This window comes from Bufo bufo, chromosome 2 (assembly GCF_905171765.1).
Source record: "Bufo bufo chromosome 2, aBufBuf1.1, whole genome shotgun sequence".
Lineage (NCBI taxonomy): Eukaryota > Metazoa > Chordata > Amphibia > Anura > Bufonidae > Bufo > Bufo bufo.
In genome coordinates this window covers 462,814,421-462,836,417 of record NC_053390.1, presented here as the reverse complement: position 1 = coordinate 462,836,417, position 21,997 = coordinate 462,814,421, and the positions used below count along the sequence as shown (strand labels likewise).

At 45.5% G+C, this 21,997-nt stretch overlaps 1 protein-coding gene across 1 annotated transcript in view; it reads right to left on the bottom strand.

The window, feature by feature from the left end:
- The window catches only part of DOT1L (DOT1 like histone lysine methyltransferase), a 144,096-nt gene extending 123,128 nt beyond the window's left edge, over window positions 1–20,968 (bottom strand). The window contains 1 exon segment of the mRNA XM_040417653.1: window positions 20,503–20,968. Coding sequence (XP_040273587.1) covers window positions 20,503–20,583 — 81 coding nt within the window. The 5' untranslated portion in view covers window positions 20,584–20,968.
- Between the last annotated feature and the right edge of the window lie 1,029 nt (window positions 20,969–21,997).

Below are 21,997 nucleotides of genomic sequence, written 5' to 3'. Positions count from 1 at the left end.
AAAACCCACCCAGAAAGCGCCGGCGTATTCAGAGGCCGGTAAGTATAAAATAAAGACTTGGAGTTTGTACTGTTTGATTAGTTGCATTAATCAGTATGTGCTCTTATTATAGGTTTCATCATCATCTTCAATGGAGGGCTCTCCAGCTATGGCCTGCTCACCTGCCGGGGCTCGCTCACCAGTGCTGGAATAGACCAAAGAAGTATATATGTATATATAACATTATTTGTTTTTGTTTCAGCAATCTGCACCTAGAGCCGCCAGCGAGGATCCCCCAGTCGCCTCCAGTGTCCGCGGGAATGAGCGTGGCGGTCGTAGACGTGTAAGTCTTGATTAACTAGTTTTAATTTGCATTTTATATTAGGATTTACATTTAATTTTGCATTTCCTTTTCCTTTTTTTCAGGGTTCCAGAGGCTCCAAGGAAGATGAGGAGTTCGGGGTTCCTACCATAGATAACCTGCTCCTCATCCAACTGGTGGAGGCGGGTCCATCATTATGGGACCACTCCGACCGCCACCATGCTGATCATCATCTGACCCAGCGGCTCTGGAGGGACATCTGTGCGCAAATTTTTGAGACCTGGGGGGGGATCTAAATGCGGCGGCTCAGGAGAAATGCGGTAAGTACAACAATATGTATTTTAATACATTAATATTGTTCTTTTCCTTACATCATGCTAAATTAAATTTTTATGTTTTTTTTCTATAGTCAAACTGGTTACCACGCGTTGGCGATCTATCCAGGATCGCTTCAGGAGGGATTTTAACAAGGAGGTTCAGGCCCCAAGTGGCTCCGGAGGAACCTCAGGGACCACATACAACCATACGGCGGCCCTAGGGTTCCTACGAAAGGCAATGGCACCAGAACCTTTTTGTAAAGGGGCTGTCTGAGACAGCGGAGCGTTTGGCTCCCCTGTTTTGGCCAGCCCCCTATGGTATACGGTAGACATAGCATAGAACATGGATGTTTTATTTAAAGGAAAATTCTTTACTTTCCTTTTTTTTCCTACAGAAGTGCCTGCAGCACTCGGGAGCCTGAACAACCTCCTGAGGTGGAACCGGAACAGATCGCCAGCCCTTCTGTCCCTCATGTATCGGCTCAGGACAATCCAAGTCCCCTACCAGATCCCTCCGCTCAACAGAGGATCTTTTGAGAGCCCTGGTGAGCAGGAAGAGATCCGGTAGGCCAAATCGAACTGATTATGCGAACCTTGTAGAGGTAGTTTCCGACACTCTAGAAGGTTTTGCCTGACATCAGGAGTTTAGTGCTGACTTGATTCGCCGATGGGAGGGGGCAGAGTCGGCGATTCAACGTAGCCCAAACTACCATTATGGGTTAAGCATGATCCGTGATGGACTCAACGACGCCCGAGCAGTTGCATGAGTTTAAGATCATGCTAGAGAACGGGTCATGTCAAATTATGCACCATCAGGAATTCATTAATAAATTGTAATTTTACAGTTTAATGATTTCCCGATGACGCTCTAATATAACTAGTGTGATTACCACAAGGGACACGCAAGGGACATACAGTTGTTAAAGGGGTAATCACAGACAATTGGGGGGGGATTTCGTTCAAATATGCCCCCATTGTCTGATAGGTGTGGGTTCCATTGGTAGGACCCGCACCTATATCGAGAACGGAGCGGGGAGCACTGTTCCCGTGGTAAGTCCACCACCAAGCGCTAATCCCCACCTCTCCCATAGAAATGAATGGAGGGCGGCGGCGCAGTGCGCCCTCATCCACTTTCTTGGCTCCGTTCTCAATATATGTGAGGGTACCAGCAGTGGGACTCCCACCTATAAGACAATGTGGGCATATCCTAGCGGTATGCCCCCATTGTCTGAGATGAGAAAACCCCTTTAAGGCCTCTTGCACACGACTGTATGCCCTCAGAGACATACGGTCCGTGAGCGGGCCATATGTCCCGTAGTGGCATTGATCGTGCGCACGAGAGTACACAGCATCAAAGTCGAGCTGCCCGCGGGGATATTGTCTTGCACTAATAGATCATATGAGTGCGGGACAATAGCCCAGTGTGCGGCACAACATGGTCAGCATCATGATGCTCTGTACTCCTGTACCCACGATCAATGACGATCAGGGACATATGGCCCGCTAACGAACACTATACATCTTTAAGTGCATGTAGTCGTGTACAAGAGTCCGAAAGGTGTGGTCCATGATCAAAACCGGACCAACTTTGAATTTCAACAAGATAGCCCTGGAGAAATTAGGAGCATGACAACTCTGGGGATCTGAATACATGAAAAAGGGGGAACCTTAGAGATGCTACTCATTCCAAAACGGATCCGCTAAACGGATGCAAAAACGGAAACGAACGTGACAAACGGATCCGCAATACAGACAGATCCGTTTGAAAGGCTTCCGTTTGTCTCGGTTTAGACATTTTATTGACGGATCCGTTTCAAACGGATCCGTGAAACGCCAGTGTGAAAGTAGCCTTATTAGATCAACAATCTACACACCTGGTATATTTTTTTTCTTTATAATAAAACAAAACAAGTAGAACATTTAAGGCTACTTTCACACTTGCGGCAGGACGGATCCGACATGCTGTTCACCATGTCGGATCCGTCCTGCGGCTATTTCGCTATGCCGCCACTCCATCCCTATTGACTATAATGGGGACGGGGGCGGAGCTCCGGCGCAGCACGGCGAAAGGCCGCCGGACTAAAATTACTGCATGTCAGGCTTTTTAGTCCGGCGGCTTTTGCCGTGCACCGCTGGAGCTCTGCCCCCGTCCCCATTATAGTCAATGGGGACGGAGCGGTGGCACGGCGAAATAGCCGCAGGACGGATCCGACATGGTCAACAGCATGTCGGATCCGTCCTGCCGCAAGTGTGAAAGTACCCTTATGCATATACTTATTTTAACGCCAAGTATATTACTTCCTGCTTTAATACTTTAAATGATCAGGCTTGAAAAGGCCAGACACTTTTGTTCTTTAGCCCTATGTGGTGATTTAACAGTCCAAAGTTTTTTTTATTTATTTTATTAGTTTCAAAGATTTTTCTTACTTTCAATTTTTTTTTTTTTTTTTTTACTTTTACTAAGGGAAAACTGCAAAATAATAAGCAAAAAAACCTGAAAACTGCCACCAGAATAAGGTTGTTTTAAATGGCGTACATTTATAGTGCACAGGGTGACTAAGACTACAGTTTCAGATGACATGGACATTCATTTGGATTTTTTTTTAAATTTTTTACTGATGCGGCAAAAAGTCTTTTAAAAAAAATGCCACAAGAAGTGATTAAAAGATACTTCATTTCACCCTGTTATGGGTAAAAGCTGTTATTAGCTTTCGGCCAAAGGTGGCAATATTTGTGATCTTTTGAGTGCTGCTGTGGTGAAAGTGTATCATGAGCAGACAAAAAAACACCACTGCAAACAAAAGACGTGGAAACTGCGGACCACCACGTGCTATGAAGGTGCGCAAGGGTAGAAAGACAGACTTGCTACGGTGAAGCGGCTCACCGTCAAAATGTAGCGGGGGCTACCAGATGTGTGTAGAACAGTTCAGCCAAACCTGCGTATGGGGCTCTGAAGCAGATGATAGTCACTGCACCTCTACTCCAGGGAATGGGGCAGCTGAAGAGGTGGGGAGGGGACTTCTGACAGAGCCATCCATATATGACTTCACTGGAGGCCCGGCAGTAATCATCCATAGGCCATTCTGAAACCCATTAAAAGCCATGCGGTTTTGTTCACAAGACTCCGTGGGGTACTATGCTATTCCAATCTTTTTGTGGAATGTGGACATAAGCTGGCCAGGGGGAGGCCAAAAAGACACTTTTGGCTTCTGTCTAGCTATGGAAATGATAGCGCACAAAACCTAATGTGAACAGGCCCTCATTTCATTATTTGGAATTCACTTTTGCAGAGGGATTCTAGTTCTTTAAGGAAGGAGGGAAGGTAATCACTAAGCTTTTACATATGACTGGCGCTCTCAGCCAGTATGCTATAAGCTATACAGGAACCTGACAGGGAATATGTCCGACCTGTGGGCACTGAATGGAACGTCAGTGTTTTGCTTGAGCCTAGGTCACCTTTAATAATTTAGACACCCTACAACAAGGTTGAACAATACATGGTGTGCAGGGCGTTATGGGTGTGCCCCACATATGCCAACACTGCGTCTCAAATAAAAGCTGTGTCTAAACAAGTTAGCCAAGATTACAAGAGCAACGGCAGGCATGTTAACTCATTATTGACCATCCAAGAGATATAAAGAGTCGACGCATTTAACATGATTACACCACATTGGGGGACATTTATCAATAATGGAGTAATTTGCAGCAAATACGAACATTACAAATTAAAAATGGCATTTTGTTTCACCTCATATCAAAAGGCGCACGTCACTTTTGAAATATGACTTTTTAAAAAATAAACTTAGTTATCTGCCCATTTCTCTCGATTTGCTGCATTTTAACGCTAATAGCACTCAAATGTCACTTTATACAGAAATGCTCCATTTCAGCCAACCTTGCCAGACCACATTTGCGACTTTTGAAACATCTGCGACATTTTCACTGGTAAATTGCGACTTTTGTCTTAGACTCGAGATATTTTGTTTTTGTTGAATGTCAGTTTTGTGACAAAACACTGTTTAAAAATAAAATACATTTTTATCTAATCAAGTTTTAATACTTACCAGTCATTGGTTCCCACGACAAATTGGATTTTCTATTCATAAACGCAACTTTGACGAAAAGTCGCCTCTTTATGCCATAAATGCAACTTTTCACACAAAACACCACCACATAAGCTGGCTTAGGCTACTTTCACATTGGCGTTTTGGTTTCCGAGATCCGTCTAGGGCTCTCACAAGCAGTCCAAAACAGATCAGTTTTGCCCTAATGCATCTGAAAGGAAAAGGATCCGCTCAGAATGCATCAGTTTGCCTCCGTTCCATCTCCATTCCACTTTGGAGGCGGACACCAAAACGCTGCTTGCAGAGTCTGACGAAACTGAGCCAAACGGTTCCATCCTAGCACACAATGTAAGTCAAAAGGGACGGTTCCGTTTTCACTGACACAATCTGGCACAATAGAAAACGGATCCCTCCCCTATTGACTTTCAGTGGTGTTCAAGACAGATCCATTTTGGCTATATTAAAAATAATACAAACTGATCCGTTCTGAACGGATGCATGCGGTTGTATCATCTGAACAAATGCGTTTGTGCAGATCCATGACGGATCCGCACCAAACACGAGTGCAATTAACTGCTGCTGATCCCAACGCCCTGTCAGAGGGAAGGTGCCGGCAATGTGTTTCTGCCGCCGGCTGTATTTGTATAAATAGACGTTACTCATCATTGGTGGCGCAGTGCGCCCACCCCAGTATTAATCATTGGTGGCAGGGGTTCACATACTTTTTCCACCTGCACTGTGAATGTTTACATGGTGTGTTCAATAAAAACATGGTAACATTTAATTCTTTGTGTGTTATAAGTTTAAGCAGACTGTGATTGTCTATTGTTGTGACTTAGATGAAGCTCAGATCACATTTTATGACCAATTTGTGCAGAAATCCATATCATTCCAAAGGGTTCACATACTTTTTCTTGCAACTATATATAATTTACACCTACAGAAACATTTTACTGTCTGAAATATCACAGAAAGAATTATACAGGTAAAAACAAAAGCGCTCAATTTGAAATGCAATGTTAACACAATGATGTAAAATTAAAAACATGAAGAAAACTCAAAGCATGACAATAGTGTCAAAGACAACTTGTAGGTATACCTGTAACCGAAGCAGGTTAGGCATGCCTCATGGGACAGTGAAGAAAAATACCCAAAGGTTATCACATCTGCGCCTGCCCCACAGTGGATTCTCTGGTCGCTAAGTAGAAACTCAAACCAGATATTTGGTAATATAATTACACGTAAGCAATAGCTGCAAAGCTTCTAGCACTTACTTACAAGGTTGTTTATCACTGATCTACAGTGAATGCTAAGGCTAGGTTCACACTGGCGCTTGTCAGATCTCTCTGCACCCGGCATTGCTGGAAGCTACAGGGATGCCGTCCAGCCCATTAACTATAATGGGGTCTTTTTTGGGGGGGAACTGCATCTTTAGTCTGAAATAATATTTTTTTTAACTTTACACTGCTGGGGCTCTGATCGAAAGCTGCCACCAATGAGGAGTGGAGAGGGGACCCTGTGGCCACTGCCACCAATGATTAATACTGGGGTGGAGGGGGCCCGCACTGCGCCACCAATGTCTTTAATACTAGCTCGATATGAGTAGAATGCAGTAATAAAATAAAATTGCCCCAAAAAGGTGTAAATAGCATCTAAATATATTGTTTCAACTGGTGGCACTTGTTCCTGGAACTTCTTCCGAAGATATACTGCTAACTGTGTGAGGCAACAGAAGAAACAAGGCTTAGAACTTTAGAAGCAAATCTTGAAATTTTTCATAAATTTTCAAAAACCCACTTTTTAGGGACCAGTTCCGGTCTGAAGTCACTTTGTGAGGTTTACATAATAGAAACCACCCAAAAATGCCACCCCATTCTAGAAACTACAACCCTCAAGGTATTCAAAACGGCATTTACAAACGTCGTTAACCCTTTCGGTGTTCCACAAGAGTTAATGGCAAATGGTGATAAAATTTCTGAATTTAGATTTTTGGGCAAATTTTCCATTTTTATTAATTTTTTACAGTAACAAAGCAAGGGGTTAACAGCCAAAGAAAATGCTATATTTATTGCCTCGATTCTGTAGTTTGCAAAAACGCCCCATATGTGGCCGTAAACTACTGTACTGGCACACAGTAGGGCGTAGAGGGAAGGTGTGCCGTATGGTTTTTGGAAGGCAGATTTTGCTGGACTGGTTTATTTACACCATGTCCCATTTGAAGCCCCCCTGATGCACCCCTAGAGTAGAAACTCCATAAAAGTGACCCCATCTAAGAAACTACACCCCTCAAGGTATTCAAAACTGATTTTACAAACTTTGTTAACCCTTTGGGTGTTGCACAAGATTTAATGGAAAATAGAGATACAATTTAAAAAAAGTCACTTTTTTGGCAGATTTTCCATTTTAATATTTTTTTCCCCGTAACAAAGCAAGGGTTAACAGCCAAACAAAACTCATTATTTATGGCCCTGATTCTGTAGTTTACAGAAACACCCCATATGTGGTCGTAAACTGCTGTACGGGCACAAGGCAGGGAGCAGAAGGAAAGGAATGCCATACGGTTTTTGGAAGGCAGATTTTGCTGGACTGTTTTTTTTTTGACACCATGTCCCATTTGAAGCCCCCCTAGAGTAGAAACTCCATAAAAATGACCCCATTTTAGAAACTACGGGATAAGGTGGCAGTTTTGTTGGTACTAGTTTAGGGTACATATGATTTTTGGTTGCTCTATATTACACTTTTTGTGAGGCAAGATAACAAGAAATAGCTGTTTTGGCACCGTTTATTTTTTGTTATTTACAACATTCATCTGACAGGTTAGATCATGTGGTATTTTTATAGAGCAGGTTGTCACGGACGCGGCGATACCTAATATGTATACAATTTTTTTTTTCATGTAAGTTTTATGGTTTAAGATTTTAACTTTTACAATCATAAAAGAAACATCACAAATTGCAGTATAAATACCGCATACAAGGATACATTGCGACAAGCAATCGTAAACAGCAGTATAGCATCAAGGACAAGGTATAAGCATGTATCTGTATTACAAACAATCAGCTGTCGTAAAGTCAGCGGAATCAAAGGCCCTGAAGGGGCTTAATAAGGCCTCAAACAAATGATGTATAGGCCAATAATTCTAGACAAACTTTGACATAAAAGGGGGGAGACAAGACGACACACATGAGGAGGGGGGGGGGGTAGGGGAGAAATCATAGGGCATAGCTAGAGAATAGCTAGGTACTTTTAAGGAGGAGAATCAGGGAGTACCCCAGATGCCACCCAAACAGACAACGAGGTAGATGCTCTAAACCTGGACCATGGCTCCCAACTCTTAAGAAACGCCGGAATCTTGTTGTGATCAGAGGCACACATCTCTTCTGTGTATCAACACATCCAGTGCAGAGGCCCAAGTGATCCTTTTCAAACTCTGTTTACTTTTTATGTAAGTTTTACACCAGGATTTCATTTTTGAAACCAAAAAAAATTATGTTTTAGTGTCTCCATAGTCTGAGAGCCATAGTGTTTTAAGTTTTTGGGCGATTATCTTAGGTAGGGTCTCATTTTTTGTGGGATGAGATGACGGTTTGATTGGTACTATTTTGGCGTACATGCGACTTTGATCACTTTTACCACCTTTTTTGGGAAGTAAGGTGGGCAAAATTTCAATTTCCTCAGTTTTTATTTTTATGGCGTTCACCGTGCGGGGAAAGTAACACGACCGTTTTTATAGATCAGGTCATTACGGACGCGGCGATACCTAATGTGTAGTGTATTTTATTTTTTATATTCAGTGATATTTTTTTTTTTTTGTTTTTTGACCCAGACCCATTTGGTTCTTGAAGATCTAGTGGGTCTGATGTCTGTATAATACAGTACACTATATAGTGTATTGTACTGTATTTTACTTACACTTTGTCTGAACAGATCTATGCCTTCAGAACAGATCTGTTCAGCACCATGGACAGCAGGATGCCTGAGAAAGCGCCTGTTGACATGGGAACCTTCCCAGTCTGCCACAACTGAGCAGACGGGGAAGGGGGGGAACTCCCTCCCTCTGTGACCCCATCCTGTCTGGGGGCTGGAAAGGCACAGCAGCCCCCCGATGGGAGAGGGAGGGAGCTCCCTGACTGTTAACCTTTTCCATACAGCGGTCTGTACAAACCGCGGTATGGAAAGGGTTAAACGGCTGACATCACAGCACAGATGTCATCCGTTTATACCAGAGTGTCAGCAATGTGCTGACACACTGGTATAACCACTGGACGCCAATGAATATTCAAGAGAAGGCGGGCGGGGTATCGCGATCCCGCCTGCCGCACCGCCCGCCTCCCGCACCCCACCCAAGCCCCCCCCCCCCTGCACCACCCGCCAGCATAAAATTATTCAGTGGTGCAGGGGGGTGAAAAATCTACATGATTTGAGCAGGCACCTTGTTCGGATCACCACCGCGGCGGTGATCAGAACACCACATGACGTACCGTTACGGCATGTGTCCTTAAAGGGTTATTAGTACGAATGTTTTGGGACATGTTTATTTTTAATATTGAGAAAGGTGGTGATATAAATTTACATTTTTTTTTTAAAACAAATTGGACATATGGACTCCATTGATAAAAGTATGCATAAATTGATGACTTGTCCGACATGTTTGTGAGAGGCCTTATCCATTTTTGTCTGATGCAATGACCAAAGAAACTTGACCGAAATGTTTGTGGAAGAGTTTGTTCATGTTAGCTTATAGACTGAATAAAGATGACATGTCTGAAATATGTGTATTAGGTATTGTCCCACTTATTTGTTAGAATCCTTATGACCTGAAAACAAAGACTTGTTTGAAATGTTTGGGCAAGAGAGTTAACTCTTGTCTGTCAAGGTTGGGATTCTGATTTATTGCAGATCTGGGAAGTGGCCACTCTAAGGTCCGAAATAATAACATATACCGTAAACAAGATGTACATAGTGACCCTATAGCTGGCTACATTCCACTAGGTGGTGAAGCTATTTTGTTAAAAAGTATAAAAGCTGGAACTTTTCAGCTAAGCAGATAAAGTTCATCTACGGAAGGACGCTTCAGGTAGAAATGCTTTCCCGATCGAGGCTGCTTTTTGCTGAAGCGGACTTCCCAGCTGATGTGTCGCTGTCAGATAATGTCAACCAATTGGTGATGTAAGTATTTTATTCTTTGTGTACGCTTAACTTGACAAAAGAAGGACATCATATCCTTATATCTAAATACTTGTTATATTTAATGAAATTATCAATGTTCATTTCAAGTGTATGTTTAGTTGTCACCTTCATTTGAAGTTGCAGTTAAGAGTCTCTCTTTAAATATCTGAACTTAAAGTCTTGTGCTTATCAGCAAAACATATGTCCGTGATCGGTGTTATCAGTTACACATGTTGCATGTGTTATATAATGGCTATATACACTCACCTAAAGAATTATTAGGAACACCATACTAATACGGTGTTGGACCCCCTTTTGCCTTCAGAACTGCCTTAATTCTACGTGGCATTGATTCAACAAGGTGCTGATAGCATTCTTTAGAAATGTTGGCCCATATTGATAGGATAGCATCTTGCAGTTGATGGAGATTTGAGGGATGCACATCCAGGGCACGAAGCTCCCGTTCCACCACATCCCAAAGATGCTCTATTGGGTTGAGATCTGGTGACTGTGGGGGCCATTTTAGTACAGTGAACTCATTGTCATGTTCAAGAAACCAATTTGAAATGATTCGAGCTTTGTGACATGGTGGATTATCCTGCTGGAAGTAGCCATCAGAGGATGGATACATGTTCTCATTCTGTTTACGCCAAATTCGGACTCTACCATTTGAATGTCTCAACAGAAATCGAGACTCATCATACCAGGCAACATTTTTCCAGTCTTTAACAGTCCAATTTTGGTGAGCTCGTGCAAATTGTAGCCTCTTTTTCCTATTTGTAGTGGAGATGAGTGGTACCCGGTGGGGTCTTCTGCTGTTGTAGCCTATCCGCCTCAAGGTTGTGCGTGTTGTGGCTTCACAAATGCTTTGCTGCATACCTCGGTTGTAACGAGTGGTTATTTCAGTCAACGTTGCTCTTCTAACAGCTTGAATCAGTCGGCCCATTCTCCTCTGACCTCTAGCATCCACAAGGCATTTTAGACCACAGGACTGCCGCATACTGGATGTTTTTCCCTTTTCACACCATTCTTTGTAAACCCTAGAAATGGTTGTGTGTGAAAATCCCAGTAACTGAGCAGATTGTGAAATACTCAGACCGGCCCGTCTGGCACCAACAACCATGCCACGCTCAAAATTGCTTAAATCACCTTTCTTTCCCATTCTGACATTCAGTTTGGAGTTCAGGAGATTGTCTTGACCAGGAGCACACCCCTAAATGCATTGAAGCAACTGCCATGTGATTGGTTGACTAGATAATTGCATTAATGAGAAATAGAACAGGTGTTCCTAATAATTCTTTAGGTGAGTATAGAAGGCACCAGGTTCTCACTGCCATAATTGGAGCTAACTCAGATCCCAGCAGTTTAACCCCTCAGACACCACTATTATCACTGCAACATCTGAGCAGATAAGGAAAGGAAGCTCCTTTGATTTCCAACTGCCAAGCTGCAACTACCACTGTAGAGTGCCAAGAAGGGCTGCAGTAAACAATTATTTCAGTAATCGAGTATTCTATCAATTATTTTTTTATGATTAATCAAGTAATCTAATAAGAAAAAATGAAATAGACCGATTTCCTTTATAAAAACTCAGACCCCAACACTCTTCGTTCCCCGTGTGATCAGCCCAAGTGCATCAGTTTCCCCAGTGTCTTCAGCCCCTCCATGCCATCCATTGCCATGTCCCCCACATCAGCCCCTCCATGTCCCCCAGATCGGCCCCTCCATGTCCCCACTCTAGGGATCGACCGATATAGATTTTTTTAGGGCAGATACCGATAATTTGTGAACTTTCAGGACGATAGCCGATAATTTATACCGATATTCTGTGAAATTTCATTTTTGAAAAAAATAAATCCTACACAAATCTAGTGAAAATGAATGTTTATTGTTAATGTGTATTTTTTTTTTTTATCTTATTCATTTATACTTAATTTTTTGGTGGTCTTTTTTTTTTTTTTTACTAACTTTTAGCCACCTTAGGGACTAGAACCCTTGTCTTATTCACCCTGATAGATCTCTATCAGGGTGAATAGGATCCCACACTGTCCCTGCTGCTCTGTGCACACAGCTGCATGGAGCTTACCATGGCAGCCAGGGTTTCAGAAGCGTCCTGGATGCCATGGTAACCGATCGAAGCCCCAGGCTTACACTGCTGGGGCTCCGATCGGAGGAGGAGGGGACCCTGTGGCCACTGCCACCAATGATTAATGGTGGGGGGGGGTGCACTGCGCCACCAATGATTAATACTGGGGGGGCGCACTGCGCCACCAATGAACATAAATCTCTCATTTATTCATATACAGGAGGCGGGAGCTGGCTGCAGAATCACATAGCCGGCTCCCGACCTCTATGAGCGGTAGCTGCGATCCGCGGCACCTGAGGGGTTAACTACCACGGATCACAGCTACTGCTCAGAGGTCGGGAGCCGGCTATGTGATTCTGCAGCCAGCTCCCGCCTCCTGTTCAATTTGAATTAATGAGTAAGTTAACATCATTGGTGGCGCAGTGGCCACAACCCCTCCCCTCCTCTTCCCATCTGTCTCTTCATTGGCGGCAGCAGCATCATCACAGGGGGAGGGAGACACTGCTTCCTTCTCCCCTGTGCTGCTGAGGGAACACAGATCGCTGAGAGCAGCGCGATCTGTGTTCCCCATACGTTACCGGAATATCGGCAAAATAGATGCCGATACCGATAACTGTCAAAATCCTGAATATCGGCAGATATCGGTAAAACCGATAATCGGTCGATCCCTACCCCACTCCCCCACTGCCATCAGTCAGCCCCTCCATGTCCCCCACTCATCTGCCCCTCCATGCCATCCATTGCCGGCTGCCCCCCTTCAGTGCCATGTCCCCAGCGCCGGTGAAATAAAATACTTACCTTTCCTGTAGGGGCGCCGCTCCACAGCTCCTTCCTCTTCTCTGCGCGCTGCACTGGATCCTGACGTCGGACAGCATCGGGTTATAGTGCGCGCTTACATGCACTATGACATGACGATGTGTCAGGATCCAGTGCAGCATGGTACAGGCCGGCGGGTGACCACCTAGCGGTAAGTAATAGCAAGCGCTTCACTCTCGCTCCGTGGTCACATGACAAATGAATCTTCGATGCAAAAAATTTGCATCAAGGATTTTTTTTTGTGTCGAATTACTTGATTCAATCGAGTAATCGTTTAAGCGCTAGTGCCAACTACTTGGCATGGTGGTCAGGGACCTTCTGAAGGGCCACAGGACTGCCATGTCAGGGCGCTCATACTTCTGGCCGCTGAGGATTCTTGTGCAGTAATACATGAGTAGTACCTGCAGATAAGGAGTCCAGATGACCTTTTTATTTTACTACTGTACCCCTTTACTCTACAGTCAGCTCTCATAGTTGCAGATAAATATATTGTCAGGACCGCCGTTCACTAGGGGTGCACCGAAATGAAAATTCTGGTCCGAAACCGAAAATTCAGGATGCCCTTGACCGAAAACCGAAACTGCCTTTTTGCCCAAATACTTTTAAAATACTTTTTTTTAAATGATTTTATTAATAATTCTTTTTCATGAATGAAATTCATCTGTGGGTGGCGCTGTTATGGAGAGGGGGATCTGTGGGTGGCGCTGTTATGGAGAGGGGGATCTGTGGGTGGCGCTGTTATGGAGAGGGGGATCTGTGGGTGGCGCTGTTATGGAGAGGGGGATCTGTGGGTGGCGCTGTTATGGAGAGGGGGATCTGTGGGTGGCGCTGTTATGGAGAGGGGGATCTGTGGGTGGCGCTGTTATGGAGAGGGGGATCTGTGGGTGGCGCTGTTATGGAGAGGGGGATCTGTGCACAGATCCCTTTCCCCATAACAGTGCACAGATCCCTTTCCCCATAACAGTGCACAGATCCCTTTCCCCATAACAGTGCACAGATCCCTTTCCCCATAACAGTGCACAGATCCCTTTCCCCATAACAGTGCACAGATCCCTTTCCCCATAACAGTGCACAGATCCCTTTCCCCATAACAGTGCACAGATCCCCCCTCCCCATAACAGTGCACAGATCCCCCCTCCCCATAACAGTGCACAGATCCCCCCTCCCCATAACAGTGCACAGATCCCCCCTCCCCATAACAGTGCACAGATCCCCCCTGCCCATAACAGTGCACAGATCCCCCCTGCCCATAACAGTGCACAGATCCCCCCTGCCCATAACAGTGCACAGATCCCCCCTGCCCATAACAGTGCACAGATCCCCCCTCCCCATAACAGTGCACAGATCCCCCCTGCCCATAACAGTGCACAGATCCCCCCTGCCCATAACAGTGCACAGATCCCCCCTGCCCATAACAGTGCACAGATCCCCCCTGCCCATAACAGTGCACAGATCCCCCCTGCCCATAACAGTGCACAGATCCCCCCTCCCCATAACAGTGCACAGATCCCCCCTCCCCATAACAGTGCACAGATCCCCCCTCCCCATAACAGTGCACAGATCCCCCCTCCCCATAACAGTGCACAGATCCCCCCTGCCCATAACAGTGCACAGATCCCCCCTCCCCATAACAGTGCACAGATCCCCCCTCCCCATAACAGTGCACAGATCCCCCCTCCCCATAACAGTGCACAGATCCCCCCTCCCCATAACAGTGCACAGATCCCCCCTCCCCATAACAGTGCACAGATCCCCCCTCCCCATAGCAGTGCCATAGACCGATCCCCCTACGCATAATAGCCCCGGCCCTGCTGCTCACAGCATCACTCACTGCATCTTTATTTTACCTTACAATCGTGACGCTCCAGTAACAACTCTGCAGGCAGAGCGGAGGGCGGCGTAACGTCACTTACTCACGTGACGCACCTGCTCCGCCCACTTTATGAATGAAGGAGGCGGAGCAGGCGCGTCACGTGAGTAAGTGACGTTACGCCGCCCTCCGCTCTGCCTGCAGAGTTGTTAGTTACTGGAGCCTCACGATTGTAAGGTAAAATAAAGATGCAGTGACAAAGTAAACCGCCCGCCCGGCGCCCGCCCGCAGATGGTGGGTGACAAATCCCACACCCCATATTTTCGGCCGATATGTAACAATATCGGCCGAAGTGGATTAGGTGCATTTTCGGCCGATATTTTCGGCTGCCGGAATTTCGGTGCACCCCTACCGTTCACATACACAGACGTCTTCATTATTTTAGCACAGCAGTCCTTTCTGTTTTTCTGTGCAGTTTAAGTACTTGAAGTGGAGAAATTGGGGGCAGGAGGAAAATAAAACTTTATCTGGACTCCTTAAATGCAGTACTACTCATGCATTACTGCAGGTTGTAATCCAAAATAGTGATGACAGATTCCCTTTAAATCCTGTAATTTTCAAAGGTGGAGCTCCATGGATTAGGCTGGTTTTTCAAGCACATCCCACGCATGCTCAATCAAATTGAGATCTGGGGAATTTAGAAGGAAAGACAACACCTTCAACTCAAACCCATTCCTGAACATTTTCTGCAAGGTGCATTATCATGATGAAAAAGGCCACTTTCATTAGGGAACACGATGAAATTTAGAGGTGTATTTTTGGGTAGGCCATATGAGTCAGAGTTACATGTCAGAACTCTGTGTTCATCACACAGCCTCCACTGACTTGCTTTACTCCCATAGTGCTTCCAGGGGCCAACTCTACACAGGTAAGCAACATAAACCCACCTTGGCGTGCACAAGATATAAAAGAAAATGCCATTCATCTGACCATCCACAGTTCTAAGGTCCAGACCTGACAGCCACTGAAGGCGTTCTGATCTGATCAGTGGCTACACAATGTAAAGTAGTCAGTGTACATCTTGTATAACACTGTAAATTTGGTGTTCCCACGAAATAACTTAACACAGACATTAATGTCTAAATGCTGGCAACATAAGCGAGTACACCCCTAATTGAAAATAGCCAAATTGTGCCCAAAGTGTCAACGATATTTTGTGTGGCTACTATTATTTTACAGCACTGCCTTAACTCTCTAGGGCATGGCGGTGACATCAAAGAGCTGGTGGATGCTGGAGACCTTGCGCTCCTCCACCTTCCATTTGAGGATTCCCCACAGATGCTCAATAGGGTTTATGTCTGGAGACAAGCTTGGCCAGTCCAGCACCTTTACCCTCAGTTGCTTTAGCAAGGCAGTGGTCGTCTTAGAGGTGTGTTTGGGGTGGTTATCATGTTATAATACTGCAAAGGGGAAGGGGGGGAAATCTCATGCTCTGCTTCAGTATGTCACAGTACGTGTTGGCATTTATGGTTCCCTCAATGAACTGTAGCTCCCCAGTCGGTAGCAGTCATGCAGCTCCAACCACCATGGTTGACTGTAGGCAAGACATACTTGTCTGTACTCTTCACCTGGTTGCCACCACACATGCCAGACACCATCTGAACCAAATAAGTTTCTCGGTCTCATCAGACCACAGGACATGGTTCCAGTAATCCATGTCCTCAGTCTTTCTTGTGCATCATCTTTAGAAGAGGCTTCCTTCTGGGATGACAGCCATGCAGACCAATTTGATGCAGTGTGCGGCGTATGGTCTGAGCACTGACAGGCTGGCAGGGACCCCTTTAACCTCTGCAGCAATACTGGCAGCACTCATACGTCTATTTTGTAAAGACCACCTCTGGATTTGACGCTGAGCACATGCACTCAACTTCTTTGGTCGACCATGGCGAGGCTTGTTTTGAGTGGAACCTGTCTTGGCCACCATGCTGCAGCTCAGTTTCAGGGTGTTGGCAATCTTTTTATAGCCTTGGCCATCTTTAAGTAGAGCAACAATTCTTTTTTCAGATCCTCAAAGTTCTTTGCCATGAGGTGCCATGTTGTGCTTCCAGTGACCAGTATGAGAGCGCGCGAGAGCGATAACACCAAATGTAACAAACCTGCTCCCATTCACACCTGAGACCTTGTAACACTAATGAGTCACATGACACTGGGAGGGAAAATGGCTAATTGGACACAATTTGACCATTTTCACTTAGGGGTGTACTCACGTTTGTTGCTGGCGGTTTAGGCTGTGTGTTGAGTTACTTTGAGGACACACCAAATTTACATGTTATACAAGCTGTACACTGACTACATTGTATCAAAGTGTCATACCTTCTTTCCATGAAAAGATACAAGTACTTACAAAAATCTGAGGGGTGTACTCACTTTTGTGAGATACTGTACATACAATATCCAATGCAGTATGCCATAATTAACACCGTTAGAGCCAAGAGCCCCCATGTCTAAGCAGCTTGAAAATGGTGAGGAACAGAAAAACTAAGAACGTTGTACAACGTTTCCTTACATGAAGCTGCAGAAGATTTAAGCCTTGCTCCCACAGCACAGAGCAGCTGCAGGGTTTTTTTCTACACATTTTCTTTAAGGTCAAAACTGGGATAGGTTCCAAAAGAAACCATGCAAGAATATGTTCCTTCATTTCACATCCAGTCCTAGTTTGGTCTTTAACCCCTTAATAACAAATGTATTTTTTTAACTTGACTATACACTTTTGGCTTCTTTTGAACACACAGGTGCACATACATCATGAGGGAAAATTTTACATTTATGTGCTGCCTTAAAGGGGTTATCCAACTCCTATAATGTTCCCCCAAAACGCCCAGGCACCGCATAAAGGTAATACTTACACTGCTCCCCGGCACCCGCATCGCTCCTGATGCCCACACGGCTGCATCTCCCTGTCGCGCGGATCAAAGCACCCGGACACGGGGGGGCAGGGGAGCCAGTATTTATCCGCGCGACAGGGAGATTTAGCGACGGCAAAGCAAGCATCAGAAGCGACGCGGGGTACATATTACCTGTATACGGTGCCCAGGCATTTTGGTGGGCATTATAGGGGTTGCATAACCCCTTTAATTTGTGCCAAACTGACAAACCGTAGCATGTTAAAGTTTAACATTTCTGTCTTGAGATGTTTCAAAACTTTCTACTTCTTAAGGCCAACTACACACAAATTTTGTCTGGTGTTTTTTAACCACAAAAAAACGCCTTAGGGAACACCATTTTGTTCCCTACGCAGATGTCAAAATGCAGATGCGGCAGGGGTGGTGAGGGTCATGATGGACACCACTGGTTAGGCTAGGGCTACATGGAGACTTGTCACACGACAAGCAGTGTAGTTATACCCTTTGACATTTCAATGTGTGGCGGAATATTTTTTTAAGGGCTACATGGAGACTTGTCACACGACAAGCAGTGTAGTTATACCCTTTGACATTTCAATGTGTGGCGGAATATTTTTTTAAAACGATAGTCAATGGTGTCGTACTGTAACATGACATGATTGTCGTGTCACACAACATGTCAGCGCAACACCATTGACTATCATTATGAAAAAATGTTGCGGAACTTTTCTGCATTGCGGTGTAACCTTAGCCTTACTGAAGATTGCAACAATGTCTGCAACCTGTTAAAGTGCTTTGCAGGCTCCTGATATTGATGATCAGCTCTTCCCTGCACCCTTCGGCAGTATGAATGGTACAGGAAGCTCTGTGCTGGGTTACCATTCACTTCAATGGGAGCTGTAGTAATCCGGCACATTCCAGTCAAGGTTCTGGCATCACAGGCTGCAGCGAACAGCAGATCGGAGGGGGTGTGGTGTGCTGGAGCGGCTCCGATTGGATATGAATGACCTATCCTCAGGATAGGTCATCGATATGAGGAGCCTGGAAAAACCATTAGTGGTGCATTCACACGACCGCAATTTTGCAGAATGGCTTCGGACTCATTCATTTCAATGACTCTGAACAAAGTCTGCAGACAGCACACCGTGTGTTGCATCCGTTGCACAGCCCTGCAAGGAATATAGAGCATGACAAAAATAGGCCTTTCTATATAGCGCTAGCCCTGCGCATTCTGCATTTCGTTTTGCGGATCCACAATTTGCGGACTGCGAGACACTTATGGTCGTGTGAATGCACCCTTAAAAAGGGGTATCCAACTAAATGTACTACTATGCCATATACAAGTATTACCGCAATACACGTGTAAAGCCTCATGCAGACGTCCGTGGCATTGCAGGAGCAATAGCAGCCAATGACTCCTGCAAAGCCAGTGCGGGATCTCACAGACGTCTGCATGAGGCTTTATAATGGCAGCATAGTGATCTCCTAGCGAAGCAGGCCATTCATAGAGATAGTTAACTCTACAGTGGAGCAGGACATTATATAGCAGATGTAGCCATTTTCTATAAAAATAGGTATTCACTGTCTTAAGTGATTCACTGCCTGGCCACAGAAAGGGAAAAATGTCCTCCAGATAAGCTGAAAAGTAAGTAAAATAACTATAAAGCTGTGTTGTTTTTTTTTAGCTTTAGCATTAAGATTTTAAAAGGGAAAAAAGATTTGTAAAGGTTTTTTTTTTATTTAACATAGAAAGCCTATCATTTGTGTTTGCCGTTCTCCATCTTGATATAACATTTGGGGCTGGAGTGGACCGAGCAGCTATGTCACATGACAGCTGTCCAACCAATCACGTGACTGGAGGGATCAATAGATACCCCGCACTTCCTCCCGTCATTCTGCTCTCTCTACCGGGTGCCAGCTGTCAGGCACTCTTGGCACCACCACTCTCTTGCAAAGCCAGATTTCTACATTGCAGCAGAATAAAGCCACAACATTAAGAGAATGAAGTCATTAACAGGTTAAAAAAAAGGAAAACAAAAACCGTGGCAAATGTAAACATGGCTATGGTCCAGAAACGTGAAGCATGGCATTACCAGCTGAATGGCTTTTAACCTGCTGTGGGCACTTTGATGGCATCTGCCCACGGTGTACCCAGGCTGCGGTCACCTCTAAATGTTGCAGGAAGGCATAGAACTAGAAGAACCCCTTACAATCCGCAGCTTTGAGGGGAGAAACGTGGCATTTCTACCCTTTTGGGGTCAAGCGTCTGCCACCAGCGCACCTCACATCAAAGTGTTAAACTCCTGGTTTGCAGCAATCTCTCTCTGGCCCCTTAAAACATTACGGCGCGCAGGGCCTGTGGGAAGGTTGGGGAGAAGAAGGGGGAGCAACTGTTGCCATCGAGCGGGTAAACGCTAGGTTTTACTTTCCCCAGCCAATAGCAAGCCATGGCCCTATTAACCCTCCGCGAGCCGGAGGCGGGAATAGATAAAAATAGATTTACATTCTTAGAAGCTCCAGTCCCACCGACAAAATAGGTAGAAAGGATGTCTGGAATGAGACCGCACTTGAAAAACGTAAAACCCAACATATTTAACATTTCAGTCATTCAAGTGTCCAAAAGAGGGCAACGCTCTGTACTGCTGGGAGCTAGACAGTAGCCAGCCAATGAGCAGAAATATGTATAGGGTGAAGGGCAGTACTGGCACCACTGTGCCACACTGCACTTCCATCTTGTCAATTCTCCCCATGCTATCACTCAGGGCAAAGGTCAAGCAGATCAAACCATTAAGAACGTACCATTCTGACTCTAAATAGGGGCTTCCGGTTTAGGACATTGTCCCAAGTGTTTATATAAAACCCTGTGCAATGTATGTGACATGTAACAGCCGAGAAACCCACAGCATTCTCCATCTCACAGCTAGGAAGTCACACGTGTACAGCCAGCCAGCGAACAAAGCCATGCACAGAACGCCCAGCAGGCAGGGCTGCCATCTCCACTGCGGCCTTCCCCTCAGCCGCAATCCCCGAACTCACGTAAACAGGCAACGGCCACGGATAGATGGCAGGCTCGGCTCCCACCGGCGATTTGAGCCTGAGTTCCAGCTTCTCGCCCATGTCCGGAGAGCATACTAATCCCAATCCGCCAGCTATGTACAAAAATGGGGAGTCCTACTACGGCCAGTGCTAGACACCCTCTCCCCGCCGGTCCAGGGTCTCACTTCTCCTCACACTCGCTACCCTCACAGCGCCATCTTGGACCCGGCGCCAAGCAACAATGAGCTGAAGGTTGGACCAAACCACCGTGCACAAGGAGGAGGGGGGGGAGGTGGGGCGTTTAAGGTGTACGCCTAGAGACAGCGAACGAAATAATCCAGCGGGGTGTCCTCATATGGCCCCGTAGCTTCCAATGAGAGGGTAATAGGCGGGAAGGAAAGAGTAGTCCCGAATGGCTAAACTAGAATGGAGACCCACACCTCGCTCCCCGGGAATAAGCCCTGACAGTCACATAGTCCGCCCGCACTCCGCAGGCCTGCGGGTCACCCTGTCTGTTGGCAGGCCATGGACTGCTCCAAGTCATCAAGTAGGGTGTATCCGACGCCCTGATGTCTTTTCCCTCGGGCTCCTCTCACTAATATTACGTGTTACCAGACGGGAACGGTTTGGACACATCCATTTTGTAGTGTTCACACTCCTGGTTTCCTTTCTGTAAGCAGCCTGGTGATTTGGGCTGTAATTCCAGTCATCTGCAGTGCTATTCTTGGTGTGAACAACAACAATGTGGATTTTGGTGCGGATTCCACACTGAACACAAAGCAAAATAATCTCCATTGATTTTAATAGAAAAACTGCTTGCTCAAGGGGGTTCTCTAGGATTTACATACTGATGACCCAGCACCCCTGCCTGTAGGAGGAGGCTGCAGTACTCAGTGAGTGCAGCAGCCTCTTCCTAGTTCTCTGATGTCACATTTATTGGTGACATGGCCTAGGCCTAATAAAGCCCCATTTAGTAAATGAGGCTGAGCTGCAATACCAAGCACATCCACTACACGATGTATGGCGCTGTGCTTGGTAAACTGTGACGAGTCCATGGCGCTGAAAGTAGTGCTGCAGCCTCCTCAAACAGTTGATCGGCAGCTGTGCCAGGATTCAGACCCCCACTGATCTCCTTAGGATAGGTTATCAATATGTAAATCCCGGAAAACCTCTTTAATTTACACTGATCTGTTTATTTCTGCTCGCAAATTGGAAAAAATAAATCTAGAAGTCTATTCGTCCTCTCCCTCAAGGGCTGTGCATGATACGCACATGTCTCCAGAAGTCAGGTTGGGTGGAAAGATGAAGATGCCAAAGACCACTACACAGGTGTTGAGATCACAAAATATATCAGCAAATTCTTGAAAAACAGCTAGCCCTATACTGAGGCCAAATGGCATGACAAGATATTCATAGTGAGCTTCTCGGGTATTAAAATCAGCCTTCTGCTCATCACCCTCCTGAATCTAGATGAGATTGTAAGCTCCTCCAGGAT